Consider the following 16,556-nt stretch of genomic DNA (forward strand, 5'->3'; position numbering starts at 1 on the left):
GTGCCCAAAACCTAAACATTTAAAACATTTGATATTTGATGTTTTGGTAGGTGACTTAGGAGTAGAAAGATTTGTAGTAGAAACTTTTTTTGGAAACATTGGTTTGTTTGGAAAAATTGGAAGGAGAAATTTGAGTAGAAATTTTGGTTGCATCCTTCCTAGAAGAGTTGTAGAAATCATCATCATGAGTATTTTTGAAAGTTTTTTTCAAAAGATATGATTCCACCTTGATGGCTTTGCGAAACACTCTCTTTAAAGAAGAATATTCTTTTAATTCTACAAAGTCTCTAATATCTCTTCTCAAACCACGTACAAATCGTTTAATCTTTGACTCTTCATTAGCATGCATATTCATTTTAGTCAAAGTTGTTTCAAAATCTTTAAAGTATTCATCTACCATTCTATGTCCTTGAGGAAGCCTTTGGAACTTCAACAAGTGTTCCTTCCTAGAAGGAGGAACAAACCTCGCGCGCATACACTCTTTCAAATCATTCCAAGAAACCACGGGAGGTCTCTTGCGCCATTACAATTTTATGCCACCATTCTTTGGCAAAATCTAAAAATTCTAAAGAGGCTAGTTTCACCTTTTGGTCTTCATAGACCCCATAGGCTTTAAAAATTTGTTCACATTTAGCCTCCCAATCTAAATACACATTAGGGTCACTATGACCACTAAAGCTAGGTACTCTAACACATTGAAAATAAGGCAATATCACATGTTGGCACCTATCTTCACGTTTATGTATTTTCCACTCTTCCTTTTTTGCAAAGCTCCCATAGGTGTTGGAACTCTTTAAAACATGCCCATGATGATGATGGCCTTGAGCATTGGAAGAATTTTTGGAAGAATGCCTAGGAGAATGATGTCCCTCATGCAAAGAATGGACAACTCCTTCTTGCTTCAATTCAATCTTGGCCAAACGGGCTTCTAATCTTTGCAATTCTTCATCCCTTTGAGCAAGAGTTTTCCTTGCTTCTTTCAATTCACCAAGAACAGAAACTTTACTAGGAAAGTGCTGTTTGTAAGCATCACTGCTGGAATATGAAGCCATTTATAAAATAAAAAAGCAAACAAAACAACAAACAATGTTAAGAAATCAAGGTTAGCAAAAAAAAGAAATTGTAGCAAAATGCCGAAGTGAAGTGTCACTTAAATCACTCCAAAGAAAGAATACTCCCTTTACCAAGCTGATCTTGAGGCCTTGAGTAACCTCAAATGAAATATGTCAAAGCAAGAGCACACAATCTCAAAGCAAATCACCATAAAACCAATGAATAATGAAAGACAAGCAAGAAAAGGTATAAGCAAGAAAAGGCTATAACAAAAGGAATACTAGATGTATGAAAAACTCAAAGAGTATTGAAGAAAAGACAAGCAAGAAAATAAGGTACTCAATGAAAAAGAAGGCACACAAAAGAGACCTAAAGAAAAGCACTAGATTAGATGAAGAAAACAAAAACAGAACTACTGGAAAAAAAAAATTGTGCAAACTGTGCTTGATGTTCACCGATTTAACTGGAATGATATAAAGCGAACTGGATTATGAAATTGTAACCAAAGAAAGTTCAAGATCTTAGCTCAACAATGGCACTGGAATTACTTAAAAACAGTAAGCCAATTAATTGAGATAAATTTTCTAAAGTCGCTGCCAGATTACTGTATTTTTTCGGCAGAATTGCACACTTTTTGTTTTTGATTTATCATTTTTTTTGTACTTTGAATTTTGAAGTACTTCTTTTTTCTACTGTTTTATAACACTTATAGAACACAAATCCAGAATTTCAGAAATTTCCAGTGAGTAAATCAATTGCAATAAATCGAAACAGTGAACACGTTTTCAGAAAAACAGAGGAATCCTAACAGGAATGAAAACAGAATTAAGAACTAGCAAAGACATAATGGAAATGATGTATATGAACTTGTATAGGTCTAAAATACAAGTATGAACTCAATACTAAAAATAAAATGCACAAAGGATCAAGACACAAGTTCAGAAAAACTGTATTACACCAAAGCAAGAAACAAAAAAAATACAATAAAAGGACTACAAGAAATGATGACATTCTTGGAAAAACATGACTATGACAAAACTTGTATGGATTCAAAAAGGAAAAAACACAAATACATGATAGGCACAATTAAGAAAACAGCAATAAAACCCAAAATAAGCCTAAAAAACAGAAAGATAAACAACAAGAATTATAGAGCTCTTGAATTAAAAGTGCAACACAACTCAAAATTAAACAAGAACAAACCTAAACTCTAGATACCACATGATATGATTCCACTAGCAAAGTAGAGATGATTCTTTGACATTTTATGGAATCAACTTGAGTTGGAGAAAGAAAAGGACTCACCAAAACTCACCAAATAGAATTGGATCAATGTTTTATGTTTCAAGAACTCACCAAAACTTGCACCAAACACCAAACTCACATGGAAGATCCATCTATTGCCAATTGAACCGATTAAAAGGTGCATAAATGTAAATGAACCCAAAAGAAAGCTTTAAAACTGAAAAGCACCGAACAAAAGCAAGGCAAAGGAAGAAGAGCCGAACCAAAAACCAGAAATGAGCTAAAGCACCGAATATAAAGAAGCTAAAACATGTTTAGGAATTTCGTATGACTTGGAAATGAAATGAAAAGATGAAGGAGAGAAGAACTTAAGAAGATGGAGAGCTTGGTTAATAGTCACGCCACTTGAAGTGTGAAGGCTCCAAGATAAGTGAGCAAATGCCGCCACTTGAGAGAACCAAGGCACTCAAGATAAGACATGGTAGAGGAGAAGACAAAGTTCTCACAATTCTCTCTCAATTTGAGTAGAGTTTCTCTATAGCCAAATTCCAATCTGAATTTTACAAGAGCCCACACCTCTATTTATAGTGTGAGGGTGCTGAAAAATAGGTGGGAAAATTCAAATGAAACTCATTTGAAATTCCCACCAAAAACAAGTCACATGGGAGGTGTGACCTTTTTCTACTATGACACCTCCTAAAAATTACACCTACACCTACTCTCCTAAGTCACATGGACAATGTGACTTTATTTTACATATTCATACTCCTTTATTTAATATCCACACCTCCTACAAGAGTAAATCAAATGATGCTCTTTTATTTAATGCTTGGCCTTGCCCCTCATGGGATGGACTTGGGCTTTTTGGGCTTTGGCCTTCTTAGGCTTGGGCTTGGGCTTGGGCTTTGGGCTTGGGCCTCATCTTTATTTTATGTCTTCTTTTAATTTTGAGAAGACTAGAAGGAAGAACTTCAAATGTGAAGGTGAATGACCTCTTCCTTCATTAATAAAAGCCTCCTTTATTTGATTCTCATCAGAAACCGTGTGGTACTACCTCTGCAACGAAGGCTCATTCACCTCGAACTCTCCCTTTATTTGATTGACCACCAACTGGGAGTTGCTTTTACATGTTACTTCACGAGCTCCCATATCATATGCCAAGTTTATACCGACCAAGATGGCCTTGTACTCGACTTGATTGTTGGTGGCATTGAACCCGAATTTGAGTGCCTGCTCTGAGAGCATGTCACCAGGTCCTTCGAGGACAGCTCCAGCTCCATATGTCATCTCTTTGGACGACCCATCAGTATATACTTTCCATCCAGTCGAGAGGTCTTGTTGGGGAGTTAGCTCAGCCGATAAGTCAGTTATGCATTGGGATTTGATTTTGTCCCTTGGCTCATAGTGGATGTCAAATTTTGAAAGCTCCACTAACCTCCCTATCATGCGCCTTACAAGGTTTGGCTTTGATTAAATTTTTAAAATTGGATAGTCAGTTCTTACCGTGATGGTATGGTTATGGAAGTATGGTCTTATCCGTTTGGTCGTTAGTACAAGGGCGAACACGACCTTCTCTATCATTTGGAACCTCGTCTCGGCCGCGTAGAGCGTCTGGTTGGCGAAGTAGATTGACTCTCATCCTTCTCAACCTCTTGTACCAGAACTGCGTTGACCACCTCCTCCGAGACCAATAGATAAACTATCATCAGTTGGTCAGGTCTCAACTTTTGGATGATCACTGGTGAGGATAAGAACGTCTTCAACTTCTGGAAAATTTCTTCGCGTTTCTCATCCCAGCTGAACTTCACCGCTTTTCAAAGCAGGTGCACCATCGACCATGTGCGGTCAGCCAAGCGAGGGACGAATCTCGATAGCGCGATAAGACGCCCGATGAGTTGTTGAACCTCCTTCACGTTCTGAGGTCTTCTCATCTCGGTTATCTTCCGAAATTTTATCCAGATTCGCCTAAATTCCTCGGTTAGTTAACATAAAATCCAAAAACTTGTCGTCCTTATCATCAAACACGCACTTCTCAAGATTGAGCCTCATGTTCGTCCTTCTCAAAGCTTCAAAGACTTTGTCTAAGTCTTTGATGTGTTGGTCACATGAGTTTGACTTTACAACTATGTCGTCCACGTTCTGGCCGATCATCCCCTTAAATACCTTATCCATGAGTCTGATAGGTCACTCCAACGTTTTTAGTTTGAACGACATTACTTCATAGTAATAATTTGTGTCGTCCGTCATGAATGCGGTCTTTTTCTTGTCCCTCTAGTGCATGCTTATCTGGTTATAGCCAGAATATGAGTCCAAGAAACTCAAAATTTTGTGGTTAGTTGCACCATCTACCAGTCGGTCGATGCTAGGGAGTGGATACGAATCCTTTGGGCCTGCTTTGTTAAGATTCGTGTAGTCTACACATCCTCCATTTGCCATTAGCCTTGGTAACCATGACTACGTTAGCCAACCAAGTGGTGTATCGGGCTTCACGTATAAACCCAACTGATAAGAGCTTCTCGGCCTCTTCCTTCGCTACCAACCTCTTCTCCTCGCCAAGTTTGCGCTTCTTCTAGGCTACCAGACGCGTTTACTTGTAGACCGAGTGCTTGTGGGTAATGATATCCAGGCTCACCCCAGGCATAATGGTCGTTGTCCAAGCGAGGAAATCAACGTTCTTCTTCAACGCCTGATGCACCAGCTTTGCGTCGACCGCCACTATGGTCGTACCTACACAGGTGTTGTGTTCCACTTCGAGGAGAGGGACATAACGCAACTCTTTAGCTTCGAGTCTTGGCTCGGTCGTTTGGAGATCCAAGTCGACTAAAGCGACTGTGTGCTCTTTATGTACTACCTGAGCTTCTCTTCGAGGGGACTTCCGTCCTCGAGAGGATTTCCACCGAGGGGATCGGTCGCGATAGGCGTCCTACAGTGTATGCTCTACCCTTAGGCTTTCTACGTAACATTCTCGTGCCACTTTTTTATTTACATGCACCGTGAGAATGTCTCCCGACACTTACATCATGATTCCAATAGTTTTTCAAAAAGAGAAAAACATTAATTTCCCAAATTACTCTTCATCATCCACAATCTTTCCATCGACGACGCTTTTAAAAGGGTAAAGGGTTGATGTGTCCATGTCGGGTTGAAGCACTTTAAACTGGTCAATGACTCCGTTGAAGCCCTCCACGAAGTTGTAAGAAATCACGTCTTCAGCAATCTCCAAGGTAGTGTCTAAGGTGGATATGTTGTTGTGCAACATACTCTCAGTAGACTCCCATGCCTGGTTGTCGGCCTGGTGTTCTTCTCGGTGGCGAGCATAGTCTTCCACAGTCCTTTGTAGTTTGCTAAGAGCAGTGGTCTTGGGTAATCTTCGAAATCTTACTCTCAAGTTCGGCAAGACAAAACTTGGCATCTTCAAGATCTTGGTGTACCTTTTGCATTGCCTCAACATCTCGTTTTAGTTAACTTTGCACCATGTGATCACAAGCAAAAAGAACCTTGGGCCAGGTTGTTTGTTGGGCAAAGGCAGGGGTGTCAGTATTCTTAAAGGATCGGATGGTTGATGAGCCTTGATTGTGATAAGAGTTATCCTTGTCCAGATCAATATGGTCAGCATCGAGTCGAGTGTTGGTGAGACGTTTTCTTTTCAAGGAGACAATGGCAGGTTGTTCCAAATCTCCACCCTAGAAGTGTTTATCTTAGTGTGAACGCCTCTCGGCGAGCCATCTCGACTTTGGACAACAACATGGCGTTCTCTAAAGATGAAGCATGAAGTGAGACATTAAGAAATGAAGAAGTAAGCAACACGTATAGTAAAGAAATGTACCAATGTAGACTTTAAGGTCACTGGGTCGGGTGGTGAGCTTTAAAAGTACTGAAGTTTCAAATAGAATTTCAAGGTCGTCGAGTGTTTGGCAGTCACCTAGTTCACTATGGTCTAGGTCGTCGGGAGATCAAGAAGACTGATTTTAAGGATGGGACAACCAATACAGGGGAAACCTTCTAAAAGGTCAGGATTACGATCAGATTTTTGGATTTTTATGAATTTCCCTGTGAAGGTTTTGTACGAAGACTGAAATAAGGATAGTATACCCTCGAGCCTTAACCCTTCTCACGGAAGCTCAGGAGGTTCGTTTGGAAATTCTATATTCAAAAAAGTAGAAAAACATGTTTGAACTCAGTACACAACCAAAGTACACAAAATGTAGAAAGCTCGAACAAAGACCCAACTATTGGGATGAAGTCAGGAAGGACCACGTTCATGGTATTTAAAATTTCCTTTTCGAAGGGGTTTAACGGTAGTTGTAGGCCAATCCTAGTAAATAAAGTCTCATAAAAAAAAGAAAGGGGGTTCATGCATACAATCTCTACATACAGGTTCCTCAAGCTTATAAGGGATAACAACAATATCTTCCTCAGAGCCAATTTGGCTGAGTGCTTGGGCATGACGAAAATTTCGAATGCGCTTGTTAGAAGTAAACACAAAATCTCACAAAGAACATCACTCTTAGCCCAGGGATACAAACAACGGTAATCCATCAACCTTATTTCTACAAGTAGGTAAATGCCAGCCAATACAAATCGAAAATACAAGTAAAGCGTACTTAGGAGCGAGAATGGTTGGTTGAAAGGGAAGTTAGGAACGAAAAGACGACTTTGGAAGAAGAAGCACAGAGGAAAGGTGACAAAAGGGGTGAGTGAAAGGGGAACATGAAACGTTGGGACGTTATAAGTTTAAATTCTGAAAGTTGGTGTAGAACGCCTATCCGTGATGGACACGTGGAAAAAGGTTTTGTGGAAGACATCTAAAGCAACATGTTGCAGGAGTAATAAATGTGGCGCATATATCCAGAGGGGAAGGGTCGGTACGTTAAACACAAAGGACCAAGTCAACTGGACTGCATCGGGAGAGGTTGGTGGATAGTGTGGGTAAATAAAGGTTAGAATAGGCTGGGAGATAATGGGGAGGTGCAAACGTTGGTTGAAGACCACAAGGGGGGAGTCCAAGACTAGCCTTATTGGCTTACGCTGAGGCTAGGGGGCTTGTGGTGTCATGGGTCAAGTCCAATGATAAGAGACAGGTAGATCGGTTGGAGATCGCCAGAGTAAGTTTGATTTTTAGTCTCATTGGCTTATGCCTAAGGCTAGGAGGTTGTAGCATCATGGGCATGAGCCCGGTTGTGTGGGTGAGTATATCGTCTTTCAATACTGATATTTAAGGACATTAATTCTCGTATCAACGAAAATCAAGAGTTATTGAGTAATTAGTCTTTATTGTTGAATTAGACCAATAACAAGACGAGATACAGGAAAAATAGTGTAGAGACTCTAGTATATGTAAGAGAAGACACAAGAAAGAAAGACAGATTACCTACTCGGCTAAGAATACACTTATTCTTAGCTACACTGAATATTCTATGTTTGAAATCGTCTATATTCTTGTCTAGAACAATTAACAAAGTAAAAAATGTTAAAATGAATATTATATATTTATAATATTTGGAATAATGATATTCAATAAGGTTTAGGTGATTGAAATCTACTTATATGTAAGTCCACCAATTATGACTTTTTTTTAAAACATTTGAATTGGTTTGGCAATGCTATAAAAAATTTCAAGGACGGGAATCATTATTTTTAAAAATCTTGTCAATTACGATTCCTATGAATGACTAAAATACTTTTTTTATCGGTAAAAGATATTTCTAGGACTATTTACATAAAAAAAATCTAAAAATTAAAGAGCAGTTTAATATTTTGGTTAAAAAATATTTTTAAATAAATGAATTAATAACAATAATAATACTTTTTTAATATTTTTTTATTTAATTAGTTGATTTTCACCTCTGAGAATATTTATATAAAAAAATTTGATAAAACCATTCCAAGAAAAAAATGATTTTCTGGGAATATTATTTTTGAAAAGTATAATTCATTTACTTGTAATACCAAAAGACGTTTTTCTTCTTCCTTCTCAAGTCACAATTTGAAATTGAAACTCAAAATTAAATTTAAATACATATATATAAACTTATTATTGGTGAACTAAATTTAGTTTGAGTGTATATATATAAACCTTACTCATTTACATGGTTGTACTTTTTCTTCCCCATGGTAAAACTATAGTGAAAACAAAAAGGAAAAAACAGAGACAAAAATACAAAACGGTGTTGTTCTGTTTCATCACTCTCTATAGATAGTAATGTGTGTTGTAAGAGAAGGCATGTCAGCAGAATCTCCAATCCAACCTCACCTCGAGTGGGCCATGCACGTGTTGAGTGGGCTTTCTGAAGGACACGACGTGGCTGCTAACCATGAACGCAGTCACACGCTCGCTCACTCTTATGTCTTCCATTTTCATCTCTTGTAACCGCCGCACGTACTCCGGCACATGCACAAGGTCCCACACCACCCCAACCCCACCCTCCTTTAACACCCTCACCACCTCTGCCATCGCCCTCCCCCTTTCCGCCGCAGCCACCTCCGCCCTCTGTCCCCTCCCAACCGTGTGCAAAAACGTCCCGGACACCACAACGTGGAAACTTCCGTCCAGGAACGGCAGTCTGGTCGGGTCGCCTGTTCGGCATGTCACGTACTCCTCCACTCCCTCTACCTTGGCGGCGCGAAGGGTCGCCGCCAACCCTGCCTTGTTCGGACCGCTTAATCCAATCACCCGACCCGAGCCTCCTTCCTTTTTAAGGCGGGCGGCTATGGCATTCAGCAAAATGCCGCGGCCGCAGCAGCCAAGGTCAAGCGCTAAGCGCACCGTGGACCACTCGTCGACGGTGTCCACCATGCGCTGCGCCATCTCGGAATGGAGAGGCACCGCGGAGTAGAAAAAGTTGGCCGCCGCGTAGAAGAGGCAAAGGGCGGAGAGCGCCGTGACGGAGCCGGTGAACCCTGCTGCGAAGCGGGCGGCGCCGCGGTGTACGGCGGAGATGGAGAGATGGGTCTCGAAAAGGGTGGATATTTGGTTGAAGTAGTGAAGGTAGAGTAGTGAGAGAAGCGAGAAAAGAATGGCTTGACAGAGAAGGAAGACAAAGGTTTGCCACTGATCCATTCCGTAGATTAGGTAGATCCGTGTCCATTCTCTGCTTGATGTTTTTCCCATTCTTTGATTCTGCAATTCACAGAAAATGTTTCGCAATTAGTAAAGGCCTACAAAACTAAATTAAAGCTAAAATATCCTTAATTCACCCAATAAAGGAGACAGCAATCTAGGAGTGCGTGGCGTACAGTTACGGTTTGGTAGTTCAGAGTCGAAGGTTTGGATCTTCGAAGGTTTATTTGACGTTAATGGTGGTGGTGCATCAAAGAGTTTGATTCTGATGTCAGTTTTGCTTCAAACAAAGTCACAATGATTCCTTGTTTTCCGTTTCCAGTGTCAGAAAGCCAAGCATGGAAGCGTGCACGATCTTTGAGAGAGAAAATATTAAAGAGATCACTATTAGTCAGTGAGAGGTCTTACTTTGAGAGAGTCCTCATACTTTAACATTTTCACTCATACATACTTGTTATTTTATTATAACATTTTATTTACATTTATTTTTATTATGATATATTTAATTATTGTTCTTGTGGGTCAGATACTATCATATCTTATTCTGCAGGTTGGTTGAACAATTATTTTTTTTAATCCAATTCTCCTTCTTTACGTTGACCTGAGATTAACATGCACATCATTAAGAATTATCTAATTTTTCGTATAGCTTAACTTTATTAATCAATATTTTACCTTAATACATTTAAGCATGTTAGACAATATCAAATACTAAGACATCTCAAAATTATCTTGGCTCCGACCAATACAATTATAATTAATAATTGTTAAAATGAATGTAAATAAAAAAATAGAATTAAAGAATAATTTTCCTTAGAGGATTGATTATTTATACTCCCGTAGTTGTTAGGATAATAAATATACCTCTACATAAGAAGAAAGAGAGAGAATGTGTGCGTATTTAAAAAATCAAAAATTGAAATTGAGTAACTAAAAAAGTGTTGTGTTTCTTTTTGGTTGAGTATATGTTGGAAGAAAAGTACGAAAGTAAAGAAGAAAATATAGATAAGCTAAATATATGATAGAAATAATCAGAGATGATATCGTTGTCTTTAAAAACGTTAAAGAATTGTTAATATTGATGAATAAATTACCATTATTGTCGCATTTATTACTGATCTTATTTTTATTACCACTAAAAAAAATAGTCGAATTCTTCAAATGTCGTTTACCGTTCTTCTAGATAAACTAAAAAATATAAGTAATTTTCTTCACTTTAATAAACTATTTATAAAATTTTCTATTTTACTTTTTACTTCTATATTACAATATATATAAACTATAAGAAATTTGGTAAAGGATTTATTTTGAAAAAACATAAATAGACGGTGGTGTTTATAATTATTTAAAAGTATGCTATTAAAAAATAAAGATAATAAATCTACCGTTGATTTAAAAATCATCTTTAACAAAACAAATCAAATCATAAAATACAATGAATTATATTATCTTTATCATTAGGTGTGTATATTCTTTTATGAAAATATTACTTTACAACTTGAGAGTTTAAGACACATGTTTACAACTATCTCGTTTTTACAAGGTAGTCAGTTTTTCGTGTATTTTCTTTATAAATTTTATTATTTTTGTAAAAATAAATAAAATTGGTTAGATATATATTTTATGAAAATTAATCAAACTCAAAATAATTTATTCTCTTTTAACAAAGGCTCTTCATTCACAAGTTTGACGTACAGAAGCTTTCTAGAGAGATTTTGTTTTTCCTGCTATCAAAAAAAAAAGGAAAAGTATATTGTATGATGTGAAGTTATTAATCTCCGCAAATCATGGGGACATGAGGTTAGAAAATTCAAAGTCAGATAAATTGGCCCCTGGGAGTTGGGAAATGGCGATTCAAATGTTCACTCAAACTCTAATTATTTTGCGTAACTGCGGTGGGAAATTGGGAGAGAATCTATGTGAATCTAAGGAAGATAATATCCGAGGATTTGAAAGGAAAATTTTGGATTATAAGATATCAGAAGTTTATTGTGATTTGTGAACGATATTATAATTGTGTGTGAAATTTTTTAATATTTTAAAAAAAATTGTAACATGTTTACAAATTTATTTTTATATTTAAAAATAATTAAATAATAAAATATAATGTACTTTTGTCTAGATTTAAATTAATTAAAATTTTATAAATTACTTTTGATATCAGTTAAATAATTATTTTCAGAAAAAATTATATTATTGATATATAAAAAAATTATTAAATATTTATAATTATAAAATATAATCAACAAATAATTATTAAGTAAAAAACTAGTCATAATTGATGTTGGATATGAATAAAAAGAATGCATGATCAATTATGAAGTAAAATTTCAGTCATAATGAATTATGAAGTTTTGGAACATTAATTATAAACTAAAAAATCAACTATAATCAATTATGTTTATTTTAGAATCGATTATTTATGTTTTATTCACCACTATGCTTCGTTCTATGGTTCTTTACCTCTTCGTAACACTCTTGAATGAAAATCAACCATGATTAAAGTATCGCAACACCACTATCGAACACCACCGATGCACTACCAAAACACGGTATTTCCATGCACGTCCACGATGAGCCAGGTTACTATGATAAAACCAAGTTGCCAATGTGATTTTTTCCTTGTTTCTTCACACAAATGCGAGGAAGCCTTAACCAGTGTCCTCGTCTTTCCTTGCTCCCATTTCTCACTAAATCCAAACAAGTGTGACATTCTCCTTTCTATTCGCATAAATACTGTCAGCAACAAAAACAAACACGGTGTTAATGACGTTTGTTAAACTTAAAAAATTACTGAGGTATTTTATTAACTTTCTCCATGAACAACATAAGGAACTTCCAGAAAGAAGAAGATGAATCAGAGGCACAACATTGTGTGGGTGAGAGACACATGGTAAGGGAAGAATATTTTTGTATATTATTGAAAAAGGAACATTGCAGCCCTACATCATATATTGACATGGTGTGTGAAAAAGAAAATATTACTGGGCTAAACTAAAGTTTAACTAAAACTTAGGCCCAACAAACCCAAAACATCAAACCCCCCCATCAAGCTGGTGGATGTATATTCAGAACACCAAGCTTGGTAACAAGTTTATAAAAAGTTGTATAGTTGAGGAACTTTATAAGAATGTCTGTTGGTTGTTCTTGAGAGCTTATGGGAAGAAGATGAAAGAGCCCATGTTGTAATTTCTCTCTTACTACATGACAGTCAATATCCAGATGCTTGATTCTCTCATGAAATCCGTTGTTGTGAGTTATATGCCTGGCCGATTGGCTGTCACAAAAGAGGCTTGCAGCATTGTTGGCTTTGATGCATAGATCTCTGAGAAGGTATACAAGCCATTGTATTTCAAAACATGTGGTGGCTAGAGTACGATATTCCACTTCGGAGGATGATCTAGAAATGGTGCTTTGCTTCTTGGTTTTCCATGATATCAAAGAGTTTCCAAGGAAGATGCAAAAATCAGTGGTTGAGCGGCGTGTGGTGATACAAGAAGCCCAGTCTGAGTCACTAAAAGCTTTAAGTTGAATGTCAATACTTTTAGGAAAGAATATACCTTGTGCTGGAAAGGACTTGATGTATCTTAAAATTCTCTGAACGGCTTGGTGATGAAGCTTTGATGGAGCCTGGACAAACTGACTGAGGAATTGAACAAAGAAGCTAATATATGGTCTGGTGTTTACAAGATATAATAACCTTCCAATGATTCTTCGGTATAGAGTTATGTTGTGTACTGACAAACTTTGATAAAAAAAAGCTTGTCATTCTTCTATGCCAAGCATACCTGCATCAATCAAAATGTCGATAGCATATTTTCTTTGGCATATATGTATACCCCCTTTGTATATAAGCATCATCATATGTAATTCTTGTGAAGTCATCGTCTTCTTGTATGACAACTTGATCAATTTTATTATGAAACTTGCAAAAAGAGGATTCATAGAAAATAACATTCCTATATATAAAAACTTCTCTAGTTTGAATATCCATAACAACATAACCCTTTGTACCTTGTTTAAAACCAAGAAAAATAAACTTACGTGCCCTAGGGTCAAGCTTGTGTCTATTATGTTCAAGAGTGGATGTAAAGCAAAGACAACCAAAAACTTTAATATCAGAAAGACAAGGTGCAACATTATATAAGAGTTCATAAGGAGATTTGTTATGAATAACAGGGGAAGGAAGGCGATTAATCAGAAAAACAAAATGCAAAACAGCATAACACCAAAAAACTTTGGGTAATTTGGACTGAAATATAAGGCATCGAGTGATATTAAGAATATGTTGATGTTTCCTCTCAACAATGGAGTTTTGTTGAGAGGTTTCATTACAAGAGGTTTGATGAATTATGCCATGCCTTTCATAAAAATCTTTCCAATAGAACTCTTTACCATTTTCAGTTCTAATAATTTTTACATTCCTGCTGAACTGATTTTTAACATAAACAACAACATTTTGTAAAAGCTCTCTAGTTTCACTTTTAATTTTCATCAGATGAACCCAAGTATGTCTGCTAAAATCATCCACAATGGTTAAAGAATATTTATGACCATGCAAAGAAAGAATACCTAGAGGTCTCATATGTCTATGTGAATGAGATTAAAAACATTTTGACCATTTGTTTTGCTAAGAGGAAAAGACAATTTATGTTGTTATGCAGGATGACAGAGAGCACAAATATTCTTATCATTGTAATGTATATCAGAATATTGTTTAGCTAAACAATCTAATATTCTATTTGAGGGATGACCCATCCTACAATGCCAAACATCCAAATTATTTACAGTATCAAAATAATCAACATACAAATGATAGAGCCCATTTTGAATCTCAGCTTGACCAATCATCCTCAAGGAATTTTTCTCCTGAATTTGACAAATATTGTGAGTAAAAACAAGTTGACAATTTAAAGAAGATAAAAGGCGTTGAACATATATGATATTTAGAGTAAAATCCAGAATATACAGAACATTATGCAGAGTAATGTTTTTGGAAAGAAAAACAGTTCCAGCATGAGTAGCATACACATACTGATTGTTAGGTAGCTTGACCCTTACTGATTTTATTTTGTGATAGCTTATGAATAGGGAAATAGAGCAAGCTATGTGATCAGTGGCACCCGTGTCAAGAATCCAAAAAGACTTATCCTCTTTACCTGGATTTTGTTTTGAAGTTTCACCCATGGCGTTGATTACAGTATGTTCTTTGCCTTTTGAATTATGGATCATGTTAACAAGTTGTTGCAGTTGCTCAGGGTTGAGGACTTCAAAAATTTTCTTATTGTGAGTCTTAGCCTGTGAAAACTCTTCATTCTCACCATTACAATCCTCGTTTCTTTCAACAAAATTTGCAGTGTAGTTAGTTCTCTACTTCATCCATGGTGGAAAACCGTGTTTCGAATAACATTCATCAGCGATGTGGTTCATCTTGTTACATAAAGAGCATTGCTTCCCATAGTTCTTTCCTCTTCCTCTTCCTTGGTTGCGCCATCCATGATTAACCTTGTTGTTCATTCTTTGACTCTGATGATTGACGCTATTGAGCAAGATCTTTGTATCTATGCCTATATTCTCATTCAGATGCCTTTCCTGCTGCAGAACAAGGGAGAAGAGGCGATTGATATTTGGTAGAGGTTCCATGAGTAAGACTTGCGTTTTGACAGTGTTATAATTTTCTCCCAATCCTTTTAAGAAACACATAACTCGTTCGGAGTCTCTGTAACTTGCCATCGTCTTCATCACATTGCAACTACATTTTACTTTGCAATTACAAGCAGGTAATGGTTGCAAATAATCCAATTCCTCCCACAAAATCTTTGAGTCTGTGAAGTAATCTGTGATGTTCCTCTCTCCTTGTTTGACATAATTGATTTCTTGTAAGAGATTAGAGGTGCGAAAGTGATTGCTTTTTTAGAATCGTTTTTTAAGGTGTTCCCACAACTCCTTTGCATTGTCAAATATACACGGTGCTTTGCGTTATCTGAGTAGTCAGCGTGCGTGTGATCCATGAAACCACCATGATGTTGCATCTTTCCCAGGCTTCGTATTTTTCATCATCACGAGTTGGTTCCAAGATATCACCATTAACGAACTTGAACTTGTTTTTTGAAAGTAAGGCTCATTTCATAGACCGACTCCAGAAGTGATAATTGGATCCGTCAAGTTGTGGCGTAACAAGAACCACACATGGGTTTTCTCCTGGATGAAGGTAATAGGCACTGATAGGGTTTTGTTGATCCTTTTGTTGGGTCGCAGCCATGGAAAAGAACAAGGAAGATCAAGAAGCAAAGAAAGAGAAATTAAAGGAATGAAAGGGAAGAAGAAAACCGATGGCAGCGGAGTAGAGCGGGTTAGACCCGCTCTGATACCATATTGACTTTCTCCATGAACAACATAAGGAACTTCCAGAAAGAAGAAGATGAATCAAAGGCACAACATTGTGTGGGTGAGAGACACGTGGTAAGGGAAGAATATTTTTGTATATTATTGAAAAAGGAATGTTGCAGCCCTACATCATATATTGACATGGTGTGTGAAAAAGAAAATATTATTGGGCTGAACTAAAGCTTAACTAAAACTTAGGCCCAACAAATCCAAAATATCAAAATATTTAAAGTGATATTTTATTTTCAACCTAATTTAACATGGAACCGTTATGATCAATATATATAGAGAGGGAGAACATTCCAATTTGGGGATGATGTATAATAAATGAGCACAACTAATTAGCTAGGAAGATAGATCTTGTTCCTTCATTCCAAAGAGCTAGCTAATACGTATTGTTATTATATATTATCACAATACATAATTCCTTCATCAACAATTTTCAGCCTTCAACTTTTTAGTTTTGCGTTTTGCTTTTAGAGTAGCCTCTTGGAACGTGGGATAATAGGGTCCCATTAATGAATTACATTACATCTTTCAGTTCATAAGAGAATATATTTGTACAAAGAATTTGCCTAATTATTGTTTGCAATGCTGGCGATGAAAATTCACTTGGAATTCAATTTTCGGAGGCCGAATTTTGAGAGTATTTTGCTTTTTCTTCTGGATGGTGGAGGGAAGTGAAAGAAATTGAAGCAGTTGCTGGTCCAAATTTGCTTATCGAGGACCCAAATTTGTGATTTTGGAGATTGAAATCCCAAGGAAGAAGAACGAAGAAAATAAGATAAAATTTCAAACATTATGTAGGTAG

General features: G+C 36.7%; 2 protein-coding genes and 1 long non-coding RNA gene across 3 annotated transcripts; 1 reads left to right on the top strand and 2 right to left on the bottom strand.

Moving 5' to 3' along the window:
- Positions 1-3,348: 3,348 nt before the first annotated feature.
- LOC137807753 (uncharacterized) lies at positions 3,349-3,744 on the bottom strand. Its single transcript, XM_068608538.1, has one exon. It carries the CDS (start codon positions 3,742-3,744, stop codon positions 3,349-3,351), a length of 396 nt encoding a protein of 131 aa, XP_068464639.1.
- A 4,591-nt stretch (positions 3,745-8,335) lies between these two features.
- On the bottom strand, positions 8,336-9,684 carry LOC137833359 (uncharacterized). The gene is made up of 2 exons (XM_068641713.1): positions 9,535-9,684; positions 8,336-9,418 (listed from the first exon to the last, which is right to left on the bottom strand). The coding sequence occupies exon 2, from the start codon at positions 9,407-9,409 to the stop codon at positions 8,525-8,527; it is 885 nt and encodes a 294-aa protein (XP_068497814.1). The 5' UTR covers positions 9,410-9,418; positions 9,535-9,684; the 3' UTR covers positions 8,336-8,524.
- LOC137833365 (uncharacterized) lies at positions 9,218-9,883 on the top strand. Its single transcript, XR_011084698.1, has 2 exons — positions 9,218-9,341; positions 9,432-9,883. It is a non-coding gene; the product is annotated as an uncharacterized lncRNA (long non-coding RNA).
- Positions 9,884-16,556: the final 6,673 nt, after the last annotated feature.

This window comes from Phaseolus vulgaris, chromosome 11 (assembly GCF_000499845.2).
Source record: "Phaseolus vulgaris cultivar G19833 chromosome 11, P. vulgaris v2.0, whole genome shotgun sequence".
In the NCBI taxonomy this organism is placed as follows: domain Eukaryota; kingdom Viridiplantae; phylum Streptophyta; class Magnoliopsida; order Fabales; family Fabaceae; genus Phaseolus; species Phaseolus vulgaris.